The sequence below is a fragment of the Diorhabda carinulata genome, chromosome 1 (assembly GCF_026250575.1).
Source record: "Diorhabda carinulata isolate Delta chromosome 1, icDioCari1.1, whole genome shotgun sequence".
Taxonomy (NCBI): Eukaryota; Metazoa; Arthropoda; class Insecta; order Coleoptera; family Chrysomelidae; genus Diorhabda; species Diorhabda carinulata.
The window spans coordinates 31,139,805-31,155,078 of NC_079460.1; the positions used below are offsets into that span (position 1 = coordinate 31,139,805).

At 28.6% G+C, this 15,274-nt stretch overlaps 2 protein-coding genes and 5 long non-coding RNA genes across 7 annotated transcripts; 4 read left to right on the plus strand and 3 right to left on the minus strand.

Annotated features, from left to right (window-relative positions):
* Positions 1-176: 176 nt before the first annotated feature.
* Positions 177-8,233, minus strand: LOC130899036 (uncharacterized). Its single transcript, XR_009059957.1, has 2 exons — positions 7,857-8,233; positions 177-1,262 (listed from the first exon to the last, which is right to left on the minus strand). It is a non-coding gene; the product is annotated as an uncharacterized LOC130899036 (long non-coding RNA).
* Positions 2,162-2,908, plus strand: LOC130899029 (uncharacterized). Its single transcript, XR_009059956.1, has 2 exons — positions 2,162-2,382; positions 2,758-2,908. It is a non-coding gene; the product is annotated as an uncharacterized LOC130899029 (long non-coding RNA).
* LOC130899022 (uncharacterized) lies at positions 5,436-6,058 on the plus strand. The gene is made up of 2 exons (XR_009059955.1): positions 5,436-5,543; positions 5,923-6,058. It is a non-coding gene; the product is annotated as an uncharacterized LOC130899022 (long non-coding RNA).
* A 666-nt stretch (positions 8,234-8,899) lies between the features above and the next one.
* LOC130899051 (uncharacterized) lies at positions 8,900-11,313 on the plus strand. Its single transcript, XR_009059960.1, has 3 exons — positions 8,900-8,987; positions 10,517-10,674; positions 10,734-11,313. It is a non-coding gene; the product is annotated as an uncharacterized LOC130899051 (long non-coding RNA).
* LOC130899041 (cyclin-dependent kinases regulatory subunit-like) lies at positions 9,748-10,258 on the plus strand. Its single transcript, XM_057808714.1, has one exon. The coding sequence runs from the start codon at positions 9,880-9,882 to the stop codon at positions 10,153-10,155; it is 276 nt and encodes a 91-aa protein (XP_057664697.1). The 5' UTR covers positions 9,748-9,879; the 3' UTR covers positions 10,156-10,258.
* LOC130899045 (uncharacterized) lies at positions 11,304-11,995 on the minus strand. Its single transcript, XR_009059959.1, has 2 exons — positions 11,820-11,995; positions 11,304-11,449 (listed from the first exon to the last, which is right to left on the minus strand). It is a non-coding gene; the product is annotated as an uncharacterized LOC130899045 (long non-coding RNA).
* A 1,797-nt stretch (positions 11,996-13,792) lies between these two features.
* Positions 13,793-14,307, minus strand: LOC130899052 (cyclin-dependent kinases regulatory subunit-like). The gene has a single exon (XM_057808747.1). The coding sequence runs from the start codon at positions 14,162-14,164 to the stop codon at positions 13,919-13,921; it is 246 nt and encodes an 81-aa protein (XP_057664730.1). The 5' UTR covers positions 14,165-14,307; the 3' UTR covers positions 13,793-13,918.
* Between the last annotated feature and the right edge of the window lie 967 nt (positions 14,308-15,274).

Genomic DNA, 15,274 nt, shown 5'->3' on the forward strand with positions numbered 1-15,274 from the left:
AAAAATTTCAAAATAAAAAATAAGAGAAACCTACTTCTTGTTTTATTTCCTAATAATTTTTCTACTGACATCTATGTACTCAGTAGTTATGAATATACCAGTACATTAGACATCAGATCACCACATTAATGAGGTTGCCTTGGGTGGTTTACATGGGTTCTCCATAAAATGTAGTGTGAGAAAGAAAATGCTTTATTGCCATAAAAAAATTACAATTTTATAGACTAAGCAAGTAACAATGAAGTATATAAATAAATATACAAGTCAAGTACATAAAAAGATGTACAATATAAAATATGATAAAATAAAATAAAAATTTATATGTCATTACATAAAATCTTTTAATTTGAACCTAAAACTATTTTTTTATTGCTGCTTGTGAAACTCAAAACTACTATCTTGGAACAGTATAGAAATGTACTACTACATAATACAGTGTGTATATTGGGGTACCATATATACTGTGACCCAAAGGATCTATTGTGTCCCTCTTTCTTGCTGGGTTACTATACTGGGGATACCAATGTTTACAGCTGATCTATTAATTTCACTCCTCTTGAAAAAGTCCAAAATGTGGGATGGCTGTACCTGCCAGTGATCATCGTCTTCTATTTCATATGCTCCCAGGTATATTGCTCTGGATTTTCGTAGTGTCTCACGCTTTAAGAGAATGTGGATAGAGGTTTCATCCTCTGCACAACAGAATATGCATGTTGTATTCTCTGCTAAGCCTAGCGTTTTCAGGTGTCCATTGATAGGACTCTTGTTATTATGAAGCCTTAGAAAAGAACTATTGAAAGATATCTAAAATAACAATTTCTCTATTCATATTATTAAATATTACACTCTTGTAGCTTAAAATGATGCAGATCAATTTCTTCCCAATTAATCCTGTGGCCCATATGTAGCATAAAAAATCTTTGAGAAGTGCCTTTAGTCAAGTAGGGACTATCTTTTGTTCCTCTTGCTTGAAATCCTAACCAAATACCAGCAGTGTGGTATTTGGCTTCAGAATCAGAATTTCCTGATAGATAAATATATTAATTCCTGACATTTTCACTTAAAGTCCTTTTCTTTTCAAATTAGTATATTGTTAATATGTGCTTTTCCAAGATAGAGCTCTGGATATATTCGATACACATGGTTTTTAAAGTATAACTCAATTTTCATTATTGTAAATTTATTTTTTCAATCCATTGATAAAAGATAATGGTGTCATATGCAGAATTATCTTAATTTTCAGTTTCGTCAAGCGTTTCTTCCTGAAAATAAAACAAGATTTTTAACATTTATGCCCAAATATTTAACAAAAAGATAATTGCTATAGAAAATATTATATATAGCAACAGTGTTAGTCTTTGTTTAGAAAAGATATTTAACGTTTCATCTTTACAAAAGCATCAGAAACATTAAATAAGGTATTATTATTATTTCCAGCTTTTGTCAATTCCATAAAAATGGTAAAGATACTACTTTAAAACTTTGTACTAGTTGTTCTTATCAAAAAGGCTGTAAACATATTATTTCAATTATGAAGAAACAGTTATGATTTGTTGTAAATGCAAATTACGAGTTTATATTATTTCATAAGAAGGAGGTTGAAACAGAATTATATAATGAACATTCTTAGAGAAGTAACAAGCAATGTTAATGGTATTCTAACTTGCTGCATTATAACTGGTCAAATTTTGTTACCAATACTAGGAAAAATTAAAAATCATATGACTATGCTTGTCTGGAACATTAGGATGGGTTAGTTTGATGAAAGTAAACAATTTTTGGATCTAAATAAAATCCTTCAGCGTCAGAATTAGCAAAAAGAAAATATTGTATACCACTAATAGACTCTCTTATTAACAAAACACCAGATCTTAGATGTGGATATTCTGTATAATATAAAATTAATGATTATATGCAAAAAATAGATTTACACTATAAAACAGAAAAAATCTAACTATTCTCATTTTTTTGTGAATTCTGGGCATACATTGTGACAATAAAGAAATACTATTATTAATTGTATTTTGAAATAATAACATTTTTGGAATATATATTACTTAACTATAACAAAAACTATTTGTTCAAGATTCATAATAGAAATCAAGGAGTCTAAGATAAAGAAGAAGAAAATAATTTCATTTGTCATATTATTATTGTCATATCAGAAGTAGAAAAAAAATTAATTTGTCACATTACTATTGTCATATTATTACAGTAATAAATTTCATTCAACCAGAACACTTAAGGCGTTCATGATGAAAGGTGATACCAAAGAAGGTTCTGAACAAGGTTCTGAAGCTAAAAACAACAATAAAGGGGAAAAAAATCCAGTATTAATGAAGTTTATTCTATTCGGATCAATTGTGGCAGTTCTAAGAGCAAGTGAGTGAATTTTAAAAAGTTTAAAACGTTGTTTCTCAATTCATTTTGCACCATTTCAGTTATATTATCTTTTGAAATTACAATTTTTGTATAACAATTATTACTTACTGTACTTTATTTTCTATTGAAATTAAAATCTCACCATCTAAACAGATCTAGATCTATGCTATAAAGCATATTACTTTTCAGCATTATACATTTGTATAATTAAGAATGATTGAATTAGCTTGCTATTACTTGAACATTAATTTTTGAGGCATAAAAAATACTGTGTAAATTTAGAGTGCTTTTCAAGTTTATTTCTCTTAATTCTTCTTAACATTGAAGGAGTACTTTTGCATTATTATGAAATTGTATAATTTATTTCTTTTTTAGTGCCACTGGTAATCCAACTTTGCAAGGATATGAATCAGTAGTGTTGCTGATTACATTGTGTGTTTTGTATTGTGAACATTTTTATATAATATACACAACTTTATCATGTAATATCACAGTGAATAAAGTTTGAATAAAAAATCACTAAATATGAATTTTTTTATTTATCAAACATATAAAAGCAGGAGTGGATCATGTGGAAACAGTGGGTCAATTATATATTTAACATAAAGAGTAGGGCCCTAACTACCCCTCTTGTACAGCAGATTATATTTGTGCTCCCTCTTTGCCAGGGCATAGCTTGAGAGTGCAATGAAATTAATTAAAAAAAAATAAGTTTTAGTTTTTTCCCCATGATATTGAATTATTATATTTACATAATAAGATAATATATGAGTTGAAATGGGTGGTTTCAGTGAGTCATTCACACTTGTGTCTGGTTTAGAAGATCTATTGGTGCTAATAAGAAAGTCTCTGAATATCATCTAAAGTCGATATTTTCCATAGTTATTTTGCTCAGAATGACAATAAAGTTAGTTATGTAGGAAAATAGACAATCTAACTGAAGAGAGTACAAAAGAAGCTAAGAAATTTTAATTGGTGGATAAGAACAAGTATTTACAAAATATTATAAAAATTGCTCTCTTATATTTTACAGTTCAACGACAGTGTCATAATGACCATTCATTACATTTTGATTAGAAAAATGTGTTCAACAAGGAAACTATGTAAATATGTATTTCAATAATCTGGAAGATTATCAAAGGGAGTTTACACTTGTTGATGACATTAGAGAATACAGAATGTAATTGAAAATATAACAGTTCAAAAAAATAAAAAAAGAATTGATATCTCTGTAGTAATTTGCTGTATTATCACTATCATAAAATGGTGAAACTTTATAGTTGATACTGATTGTTCACTGAAAATCATCACAGTATCATCAACTGGTTGCATTAATATTTATGTACTTGAAACAATTCATTAAATAAACAAACACATTCGAGCTACAAAGAAAACTGTTTATAATAAATTGATTATGGGCAACAATGAGTCATATTCACCAACCAAAGCCTTGGATTTAGCAAATACCAATACTATTCCTAGATAATGTCAGTAAAGCATTCATTGTTAAAAAATTCAGACAAATTTGTAACCCTCTATTAAAGGAACAAATATTTACTTAAGGCCATGATTCAACATAGCTATTAATTTTTTTAATTATATCTTCATGATACAAATGCTTAAATATATTGTCTCAATTCTAAAACATCCAAAATCCACTTGATGTATTATTGCGAGATATCAGTGAGGAGGAGCAAAATAATCTCTAAATTGTCGCAGTAGAATATGATACACTTAATGTACTTGTCAATAGAAAATTGTTCATATGCTGCTATAAAAATTGTTCTAATTCTGATCAGAATTATGGTTCTATGGAATAAGGGGATAGATAAATCTACACATTGAATTTTTTGTAGGAAAACTGGATTTGCTGAGCACTAACTCACCATATACTTAAATAGTTACTGTTTCATGCATTTACTTGTGCTTAGTGAAAATTATTAGTGGTTCACGTCTGTAAATTTGTTTTAAAATAAAATCTCACGATTATTCAAATTAACCAATTATAGGTCTATCATACATCACCCAGATTTATAACGCCAATCTTTTAACTAGTTATTTTTCTATACTGTGGGAGGCGGTTGTAACTATTTCAATGACTTGGCAGGTCTTTCAACATAACTGTTGATGAGCCTGTAAGTAATAATTTATCATTATTATCCCATAGGATTCTCGCTTAATTAGTAATTTCATCATTTATAAGGTATATTTCGTTTCACAATACTGAATGATAGTTGTTGATCATGAAATAAACTATTATAGCTACTACTGCTTAAATTAGGAACCACTAAAGTAATTTGAAAAATACTCTTATCCAAATATTTAACTTTAAGGTTTAGTTTATATTCACCCGAAGGAAATTTTTTTATATGATCTCTCAGGTTGCGAGAGGCAATGATTAATAATTTTAATTTAATATTTTGGCAATGGAACCTAAATAATTGATTTTTATAAGAGAGTCGTTAGAAACATATGAAATAGATGCATTTTTATAAATTCACCGAATCTTGATCTAAATTGAATTAACAAAAAATTTAACTTTTCAACAAATAAAACAGATTCAAAAATTAGTATTAGATAATTAGATCACACAACTATTTATATCTACTCGTCTTTCTTTCATACAGCCACTACAAGTAGAATATAACTATAAATTTATAATATAGTGATGTTAGATATATAACTGTATTTTTTCTTCATTATATAACTAAGGATCAATCGTAATAACCATTACAGAAAGATCAAATTAATTCAATAATGGAATGTTTGTGACCTATTAATGGAAACTGACTAAATTGAATGAAAATGTAATATTCTATAAGCCAACAAATAATAATATACTATAGAATTTCCATTAAATAATAGTCATCCAATATAACGAGATGATATCAAATACAAATAATTTGAGATAAAAAAAAACCAATTGGTGGGCCAATTTATAATAAATGAAATAAAATTAAAATCAATCCGTGGTAAAAAAGAAGAAAATAATTCAATCTGTCACATTATTACAGTAATAAAGTTAATTAAATATTATAATTTCATAATGAAAGGTGACATCAAAGATGATTCGGAAGCTGAAAACAGCAAAAAAGGTGGCAGCAATCCTGTATTAATGAAATTTATTCTATTTGGGTCGATTGTGGCAGTCCTAAGAGCAAGTGGGTAACTTTTAGTATGACCAAATCCTTGTCTTTTCAATGTATTTCACCTCATTTTAGTTATGTTATGTGTCTACTTTTTAAAATAGGAGTATATGTAAATATGTTGCTACATACTATATTTTATTATCTGTATCTGAATAGATATAGGTACTTATATTATATTATACATTTTATTTATATGATGGTGAATTCTGAATGTTAATAACATTAATTATTTTTGTAGTTTCTTTGTTGCTTCATTACAATATTATTTTCTCTTTGAGTATATTTATAACATTTAGCATGGCATTACACAAACATTCTATTTAGAGGAATATAAAAAAGTGTGATAGTTTAGCTTATTTCTTACATTAGTATAATTTGATTTTTTTTTCAGTGCCACTTGTAATCCAACTTTGCAAGGATGTGAATCTGTAGTGTTACTTATGACATTGTTCTTTTTATTTTATGAAAATTCTTATAAACTACACCCCTTGATCATGGATTAAATCAATAAAAACATTCTAACTACACTTTGGTTTTTATTATTATTACCAATATTTTTATGATCTGGGATCATTATACTATTTGGGCTATGTCAGTGCCACTTTGCAGACAAGATTAGATTTGTACTCGGCTCCCTTATAATCCTCATCAACATATACAATGTATCATTAGAAAGTGTAATATCAATAAGCATTAAAGTTAATTTGTCCTAAAGTAAATTTTTTTCCAAGTTTCATTCTTTTCAACCATATTAATTTTATTTATAAAGATATAATATATATATATGAATTAGTAGTTTTAAATATTTCGAACTGTTTGTACTGGTAAGTGAATGTGTTTTAATACATTTTTATTACTGCATTTGTCTGTAGCTGAAACGTAGATTTCCAAAACTGGTAAATGTGATAAAATTTCTCATTTTTGTTCTAAAGCTTAACAGAACAGAAAGTTGCCTATGATGTGCCACAGTAATGAACTATAACCAAATGGCAGATGCTGCCTGATTAAAATATTAAGAAAATGCCATTATGACCTTTAATTATGCCTAGTCAAGGGTTTGCAATATAGTGATAGAAATTGTGTTCAACAAAGAAAAATATTCCGATGGTGATTGTACCAAACAATGCTAAAGGAACATCAAGAAAAGTATAAAATATCAAAGAAGAATTGGTCCCAAGTGTAAAATTATTGGAAAACTAACATGGAATAAGAAGGTAATTACAAGCAGTCAAAAAGGTACTTCAGTAACAACTTGCTGCATTATCAATGAGGATGAATGAAATACTTTAGAAAATGAATGGGATTTATTACATTATAAGATTGTTTACACATATAAAGAATTTTTATTAAAAATAGTGATATATTGTCCCAATACTAATGTCCACCAAAATTCACTTCTATTATGTATTATTGAAAGACATTAGCAAGGAAGAGAGAAATAATCCCTCAGTTTCAGAAAACGAAATACCCTTAAAGAAATAGTGCATTATTTAAATGAGTTGAAATACATTGAAGCTCTATGTAAAAAAGTACATAGAAGGTTTCAGTTGCATTGGCACTATTTATTGTAAGCCCCAATAAAGCATGTATAATGAGAAGAAAACCTGCCATTAGACAGTCTCGGGACAGCTCTTCCATAATTTGATATAACAACAATACAAAATTCTTTCACAATAAAACCAGCAAATGAAATTAAATGTTTGGGAATAATGTTCCTATGGAAAACTCATGTGGAATACTAAGTATTAAATATCTGTCAAATATATTATTTACAGATCAATTTAAGACAATAGTTAAACAGAGATAAATTAACCCTTTATGAGCAGGATCATGGGACAGAGAAGTTATTTGTGCTTATGGATTGTACTATATAACAACCTATCAGATGATATGCAGAAAGAAAATACACTAAAAAGATTCAGGACTGCACTAAAGTTATTTAAGGAATAGACTAAGAAAAGATATATGAATTAATCGATAGTTCTTGACCTAAAAGAAACTGAAAATGTACATTGATTGTTATGCCATATTTATACAATATTAATTTTATGTTATATGAAAAAACTTTTTTACTTCACATTATTATTTTGTTTCGTTTCTTATATGAAACAGTTAGCTTAGATAAGTTTATGAATAAGAAGATTGCCTTTTAATATTTATTTAGTTTTTATTTAATGAAATGTCCCACCATGTACAAATTATAATTCAAAGTTTCTGTGGTTATTTATGTGTTCATTATTTATTTTAATGTCAATAAACAGTATATATTTATATATTATGCAAGTGAGTCTCTTACTACATAGATTTAAATCACCACATAATTACCATTGACACACTGGAATTTCCAAATATTGGTCTGCACCATCAAAATTTCATTGCCATTTTACCAACTGCTTATACTAGTGGGCGGTGGCTTTCATTATTTTAATACAGAAAAATGTAAGTCCTCTGTATTCTTTAGAGTTGTTATGTTGATTCTCTCGATTCTCTTCATCATCAGTCTTGAATCATCTACTTGTATACAACAATAGCTCTCTCACAGTCACAATAAAACAAAATTTATTAAAATGTTGAATATTGGTATTACATACCAATATTCTATACTTCTAAAGAATTACTAATTGAGTCTTTATTCTACGAATTAAAAATGAACGAATACATTTAAGCACACAGCAACTATCTACACAATATACTATTAAATCGATTCTGAAATCCAAATAAACGTTCATGGATCGAAATATGTAGGGGGAAGTGAAGCAAATAAATTGAGAAAATTTGTTTTTTTTACTCAAACAAGCAATGAAATGGCAGTATATTGATATATGATGCAATGAATTTAGCATTAAATAAGAGGATTATTCAATTCGAATAACCAGAATGCATCGAACGGGATAATTACACATAATGAATCATTGGCTATTAATTTAGTATTTATTTCCCAGACTGATGGACATTTTTAGACAATAATGTTTACTGGAAGTGTAACACATCTTATTCTACTGTTCTACTCTAGTAACATATCAATTTAATTGAACATGCGAATATATTCAATAGTATTGTGGTTCTAGAGAGAAAGACTTTTCTTTAGACTTTAGCATTTTTTGAAACACGTCCCAATTTTTTCTATTCTATTTCTTACATCAAAACAAAATATTGTTAGTTGCTTTCCAACTAATATATCGGTCTTTTCCTCCCTATAAGAAATATTGCGATTTGTTTTATACCTAAATTTATATTTTCAACCAACAATATTCCAATCACAATAAATTTTTTGTCCCACGTCTCCCCATATTGTCTCATAATTCGGAATTGATCCACTGTCTTTAGTCTACTAACAATTCGACAACATTTCTGTTGCATCGATTATAATCGTAATGGTAATGAAGTAACTGTTTCAAAGTAGAAATATAATCTTAATATGGTATTGATATAAATATATCAATGTTTTATACCACAGTAAGTAGAACGAATATTGGAACTAGGTTTCACAAAATTGAGATGGCTGAAAAAGTCCCAAAACTGCTATCACTACTAAAAATGACAAGTAATAGAAATATTTGAGAATGTTTACACATATTTGGTTGTAGATGGATTTAATTTGAAAGGCAGTTCATTTTTTCTTGTTAGGTTAGTGGGCGGTCGGAGAAACTTCCCATCATAGGCCTTTGTCTCCACCTTTTTAACGCCATGAGGCTAATCTGTAAGGATTTACCAATAGTTCGAATATCGCACATGTGAGTGCTGGGCACTCTCCGATGACGTGGTTTTCAATTTCTTCCTCCTCCATGTACTAGCTGCATTACGATATAGAGAGGGCGTCTTAGACATAGTCTTACATGTAGGACCGTGGTCCTAGATGAACGCGTTCAGTGACCAGTCGAATTTTGCTCCTGCTTTATGGTGCAGTTGGTTGGTATAAGAGGCAGAAGGACCATTTTGCTTCTCTCATTCCCACCAAGAATTTGCTCTGGCCCCTTGGAGGTTTTGCTGACTCTAGTCTGGCGTGCGAATCAGTCTCTTTGTTGCCTCTGGTGCCTGGGTACAGAACTGAGCATTTAATAGGCGAACTTTACAATTTTTTGGGCTGTAAAACGTATTACTTCATGTTCTATTTTGTGAGATAACTTCGAACTTATGATCAGTCCGTTAACGGTTTACTTGCTATCATGCTGATCTTAAATATATGGCTGTTTAATGAAAGTGACAGTTGTACTATCCACAACTGACAAACTGTCACGTATCGTAAGTTCTCATAAGGTTATGTTGATGATGTGAAAACAAATTTCATAATTATAATACACAGATAATCAATATCAATATACTTCTAAATTCCGCGAAAAATATTAAAATGTTCAAAATATGTGATAATGAGAGAAAATTGCCCTCAAAATCCATTAAATACTCTCAAAGATATACCGACGAAAAGTATGAGTATAGGCATGTAATTCTGCCTCCACATTTAGCAAAATTAGTGCCTCGACCACAAATGATGACTGAAACTGAATGGAGAAATTTAGGGGTTCAGCAAAGTTCAAATTGGGTTCATTATATGAAGCATACTCCAGAACCACACATCTTACTGTTTCGACGACCATTGAAAACCAATAATTCAAATGAGTTTTGAAAAATACGGTTGCGGGTTATATTTATTGACTAAATGTGAACATTGACTTCTCCAGTTATTACAAATTTGTGGATAAATATGTAGAAATATATAATCCATATTTTTGGTTACATTTTATTGGCAAAGGCATAGAAAATTACATAATAATTTTGAGGTAGTTTAAACATAATTTACAGAGTGGTCTGATGAATAATATTTTTGAATGTCACACTTTAAAGTACTATTCATCTTCAAATTTCCATGTTGTAAGATGGCTTTTAGTATAGGTAAAAGAGAAAAAAAATATCTAAATAAAAAAGTGGGAAACAACTTTCATATTGAACAATACAACAAAATTCTCCAGAATTTTTGTAATTTTTAGAAATTAGTCATTAAGTGGTGTCATCCAAGTTCTATCCTGTGAAAAGAATAAAAAGAACCAACAAATCTATTGTTCAAAATTAATTCATTACAAACATTTCAAATAATGTAGAAAACAGTAGGAGTAACATCTCTATTTTACATATGCTAAAAAAGCAGGTAATTCAATAATTAGATGCATTGAAGTTAGGAATTGTAATTTATGAATGTTTTTTCAGCATTTACAACAGGTCTGAAACTCAAATTATCATTATTAAGACTTGGTGGTAACCTCAGGAGAGCATGAAAAAATTCTCATTTAAAACCTAATTTTTTGATATATTTTTTGGCTTCAAAATTAAGTTGATGAATACTTGCAAAAACTGTTATAACAAGATGATATAATGTCCATACTGGATATGATAAATCTGAGGCTTTACCAGGTTTCCATAAATTCATGTTAAACTTCACCTAGAGAATAGTTTGGTGTTATAAGAATTCGAAAAGACTTATTGGAAGTTCGAAATGAGGTATTAATCACTTGCATCATAAAGGATCTTTTTAGGAATAGAGGAGTTGGTTTTTAACAGGATACTCGGATGTATAAAAGAGTTGAGTGACTAACATTCACAAGTTAATAAAGACCTGCAATAAAGTAGACCACCGATACTTTTTTACTTGTTCAAGAACTGGTGAATAAATGTGAAAATTAATTTTATTTCTAGTCTCATGAAAAAAAAATTAATTACTCCACTGCATAGTTTGTAGAATCTAAACATATCTTACTGTTTGATTAAATAAAAAAAATGTATTTTGTGACTTTTTATTGAAATTTAAATAATTCTAATATATGACCAAAATTGTGTAAATTATATGAAAGTATCACAATAGAGTCCATAATGCTACATATTGAACTATTGATACACATTCTTATACAGTTGGATCACCAGTGGCACTAGAAAAGAAAAATATGATAAACGGTAACACAAAAATAATAAATTTTAAACATTGAATTGAAAGAATAACAGAACTAATTATTTGAAAAATGAAATAAATTAATCCAGCTTGTAATTTCAATGTAACAAAGAAAGTACAAACATATCATTTTCAATTAATACAAAGATTTTTTAATTAGATGTGAATAAAATATAGAATGTGTCAATAACACTGCACTTGAAAGTTGAATTTTAAAAGTACATTATAAAATATAGCCAGTAAGAAGCATTTATACATAAAGAGTCAAAGTTTTATAGAACACCATATGTAGTGAAATCTTATAAAATGAATTGAAAACACAAGGCTTCAGTCAACTAAAATTTACTTACTTGTTCTTATCACCGCTACAAATGACCCAAATATAAGAAAATTTATGAATACCGACTCGCGACTTTTCCTTTTTTCGTTTTCAGTATCGGAGCCTCCTTGGTTAATTCTTCTCATTGTAAATTTCTAATTCTTGTTGATAAAAAAAAATCCTGTCATAAGGTAAATTATTACTGTAATAATATGACATACAAAATCATCTTCTTTACTTTCAATGGCTTGCGTACGAGTATGTTTGCCAGCACATTTTTTGTTTTACATATTGCAATGCTGTAACACGAAGATGTAATGGAATTTTGGCCTACATAATGAAAGTAAATATTTTTTTACTGATCCTATATTAATTTTGCAGAAAATATAAAAGATACTATTATGATTTAGATTTTTTTTTCAAATGTGAGTTATTTTATTCCTACACATTTTCATTTAGTTATAATTACAAACTATCCGGCGAAAACAAACAAAATGAATAATAAAAAAGTAAGTTGGATGGAAGTCTCTGAAGAGACAAGAATAAAGTTGCAGAAGAAGAAGTTTTCTATATTCTGTCATTATTTTTAATTTTCAACCGCATTAATGTCATGAAGTACTATTATTGCGTTAACATTAATTTGTATTATAATGATAGTTGTTTTTTTTTTTGGGTACCTCAATGTAATTTCTGAATATTTTCGATGCTACGAACTAACAAGATTTAAACTTTTCCTCCTCATTTATTCCATCAGATAAGTTGCCTTTGTGGTTTATTGAAGTTTTATTGCTTGATATTAGATATCAATTATTATTTTAACTTAGTTTATTCCTTTGAATACGTAGAGAGATATAGTAAACATCAAATTATAGGAGATTTCAATTACTTCTTCAACATAATAGAATGAATGCAAAAATTGAAGATAGAAGAAAATACTCTAGTAGTTTTGAATGAAAATCCCATTTCAATCACTAGTTGATGTTTTGAGCATTGAAATAGTTCTTGAAGAATGTATATTTTAATTTCATTATCAACTTACTCTGAGGTATAAGCCTTTTTCCTTATCTAAGACTAATTTTGCATATATATGTTTGTCCTCAAAGTATAAAGAACTATTTTTAGAAAATTAGGATTTAACTGTTAATATTATGTTTAATCATATATTTGAGTTACAATATCATTATCAAGAATATTGTGTTTTTAAATTTAGAACTTAAACTATTGAGAAAAGCTGGTAAAGATGAAATAAATTGGAGTGCAATAATATTTATTTAAAATTTTTGAATATTTTGAAAAAATTAAATTAAAAATTTCATCTCCTGTTAAATTGTGAAACCAATGATATTGGTGTCTTCAAAACTTAATTAAAATAATCATTCGAAAATGGTTTTCATAATATTTGGTATTTTCAATTAATTTGAGTACAGATATTTATTGTGCAAAGTTTCATACAAAATTATTTTTTCTATTCTGGCTTTGATATCACTTCAAAAATCTTGAATTTACCCCCGCTCTTCAATATTTTTTGATATACGTAATCAAACTGCTTCTAATTGTTTCAAATTTCTCTTAGTTCCAGAAATGTTGATTTTTTTTATTCATGTATTTTTTAATATTATAACAACAATGAGCAACAAATTTCTCAATGTTTCAGTTTCAAAGTTAGTACTATTTAGTCAAACAGTTATGCATTGTAATGTCCATTTTCCCAGATGGAAAATTGATTACTTTGAGTATTTGCAATGCTGGAACTTCAAAGAAAATGGCTAAGTTCGAATCAAAAAGGTTTTGTATTATTATGGAAACCAAGTTAACAGTATATTATATTTTATATAACTAAAATATCCTTAAAATGATACACACACAATAAGAAACATTTTTAAATCACATTTAAATTAGTATATAGTTAGTTCTTACTTAACATTCATATTATCAAAAGAAATATGAACTTTTAATTATCACCATAATTGAAACTGTAATTAGTCACTTAGAGAAATACACCACTTTAACTGGACTAGGAAATATATTTAAAGAGAATAGTCAAATGAGGTATACATTGAGTATACATTTAAAGTATCAATCAATTATTTCAATTACATAATAATTTAATTATTAATAAATAGCAATTTTTCAAAATTCACGATAAGTATTGGTAATTAGTGGTCGTCGAAACAATAAGACATGTGGCTCTGGAGTATGTAACATATAATGAACCCAATTAGGACTTTGTTGAACTCCTAAATTTCTCCATTCGGTTTCAGTCATTAAATGTGGTCGAGGCACTAATTTTGCTAAATCTGGAGGCAGAATTACATGCCTATATTCATACTTTTCGTCAGCATACTTTTCAGAATATTGAATGTTCTCTGCGGGCATTTTTCTTTCATTTGTCACATATGTTGAGCAGAAAACTCTTGTATTCTACATAGATATATATATATATATATTACCAAGATTTTGATTTAATACTTATTCAATAACGTAACCTTTTGACCATGATAAGTGACACTTAAAAGTTTTTCGGACCTTGAATCAAATAGATCACTTATCAGCTGATTGCTGATTTTAACTCATAACGAAGTTTAAATCTCCGAACATCGTTTTCAGTTTTGAGCGGAAATATCACATTTAAAATTGAATAATAGTTACTAAAACATCTAAAATCTATTTATTACTTAACTGAATTAAGGTCTATAAAAACAACCAACGTTCTTAAAGTCTGATAAAATCTTGTTTGCATACACAATCAGCTGATAGGTGATCTAATTGATCATAGTTTCCGAAAAGTCTTATAAATAAGGGTCAACGACAAAGAGGTGTCGTCGGTGCTGCTGGTTTTCAGCGGTTTTCCTGTAACCTGATGAACCGGTTCACCAGCCAAATTGCCGACGATAGGGAATAATGTAGCCGCAGCTATACCGTTCCGCCTCCTATTTAAATTTTCAAAAAACAAAATATATCCCTAAACCGAGAAGAACCCATATTACTTTGATTAAAGCCCTCTTTTCGTCTTCTTCTGGCCATTGGTCGTCCGTTTTTCCTCCTTTCCAGCTAGAAGCACAACCTGAATGCAATCACCACAACTCCAGCCTTGCAGAGGAGCAGCTCCTATATCAGGGCCAACTCCAACAAACCTTCCTCCTATAAAAAAATTTCCCTTATTCTACCTAAAAATCATTAATAGAATCTTTCTTTTTTTTTAAAGAAGGGGTTTGAAATATAACCGATGGTCACGGTCATACATACAGATCTGGAAACGAGGGTAGCGGGGTGGGTTCATTTCACGGGCGCTAAATTATCCCACTCTATGGTCGCTAGGTCGGACTTCTAATCGAGAGATGGTGCCAAAATTTGTTAACATAGTGTTAATCTAATAATAATTGTTATTACTTCTATATGTAATGAATTGTTATGAATAATAATGGTGTTTTATCAAATGGAATGAGGAAAAATTCATAGCTCAATTTCTTTTAACTTAAGAAACAG

Bases quoted from the DNA above. Each gene is read 5' to 3' on its own strand.
- LOC130899041 (XM_057808714.1), top strand. From the start codon at position 9,880: ATGTTCAAAATATGTGATAATGAGAGAAAATTGCCCTCAAAATCCATT.
- LOC130899052 (XM_057808747.1), bottom strand. From the start codon at position 14,164: ATGCCCGCAGAGAACATTCAATATTCTGAAAAGTATGCTGACGAAAAG.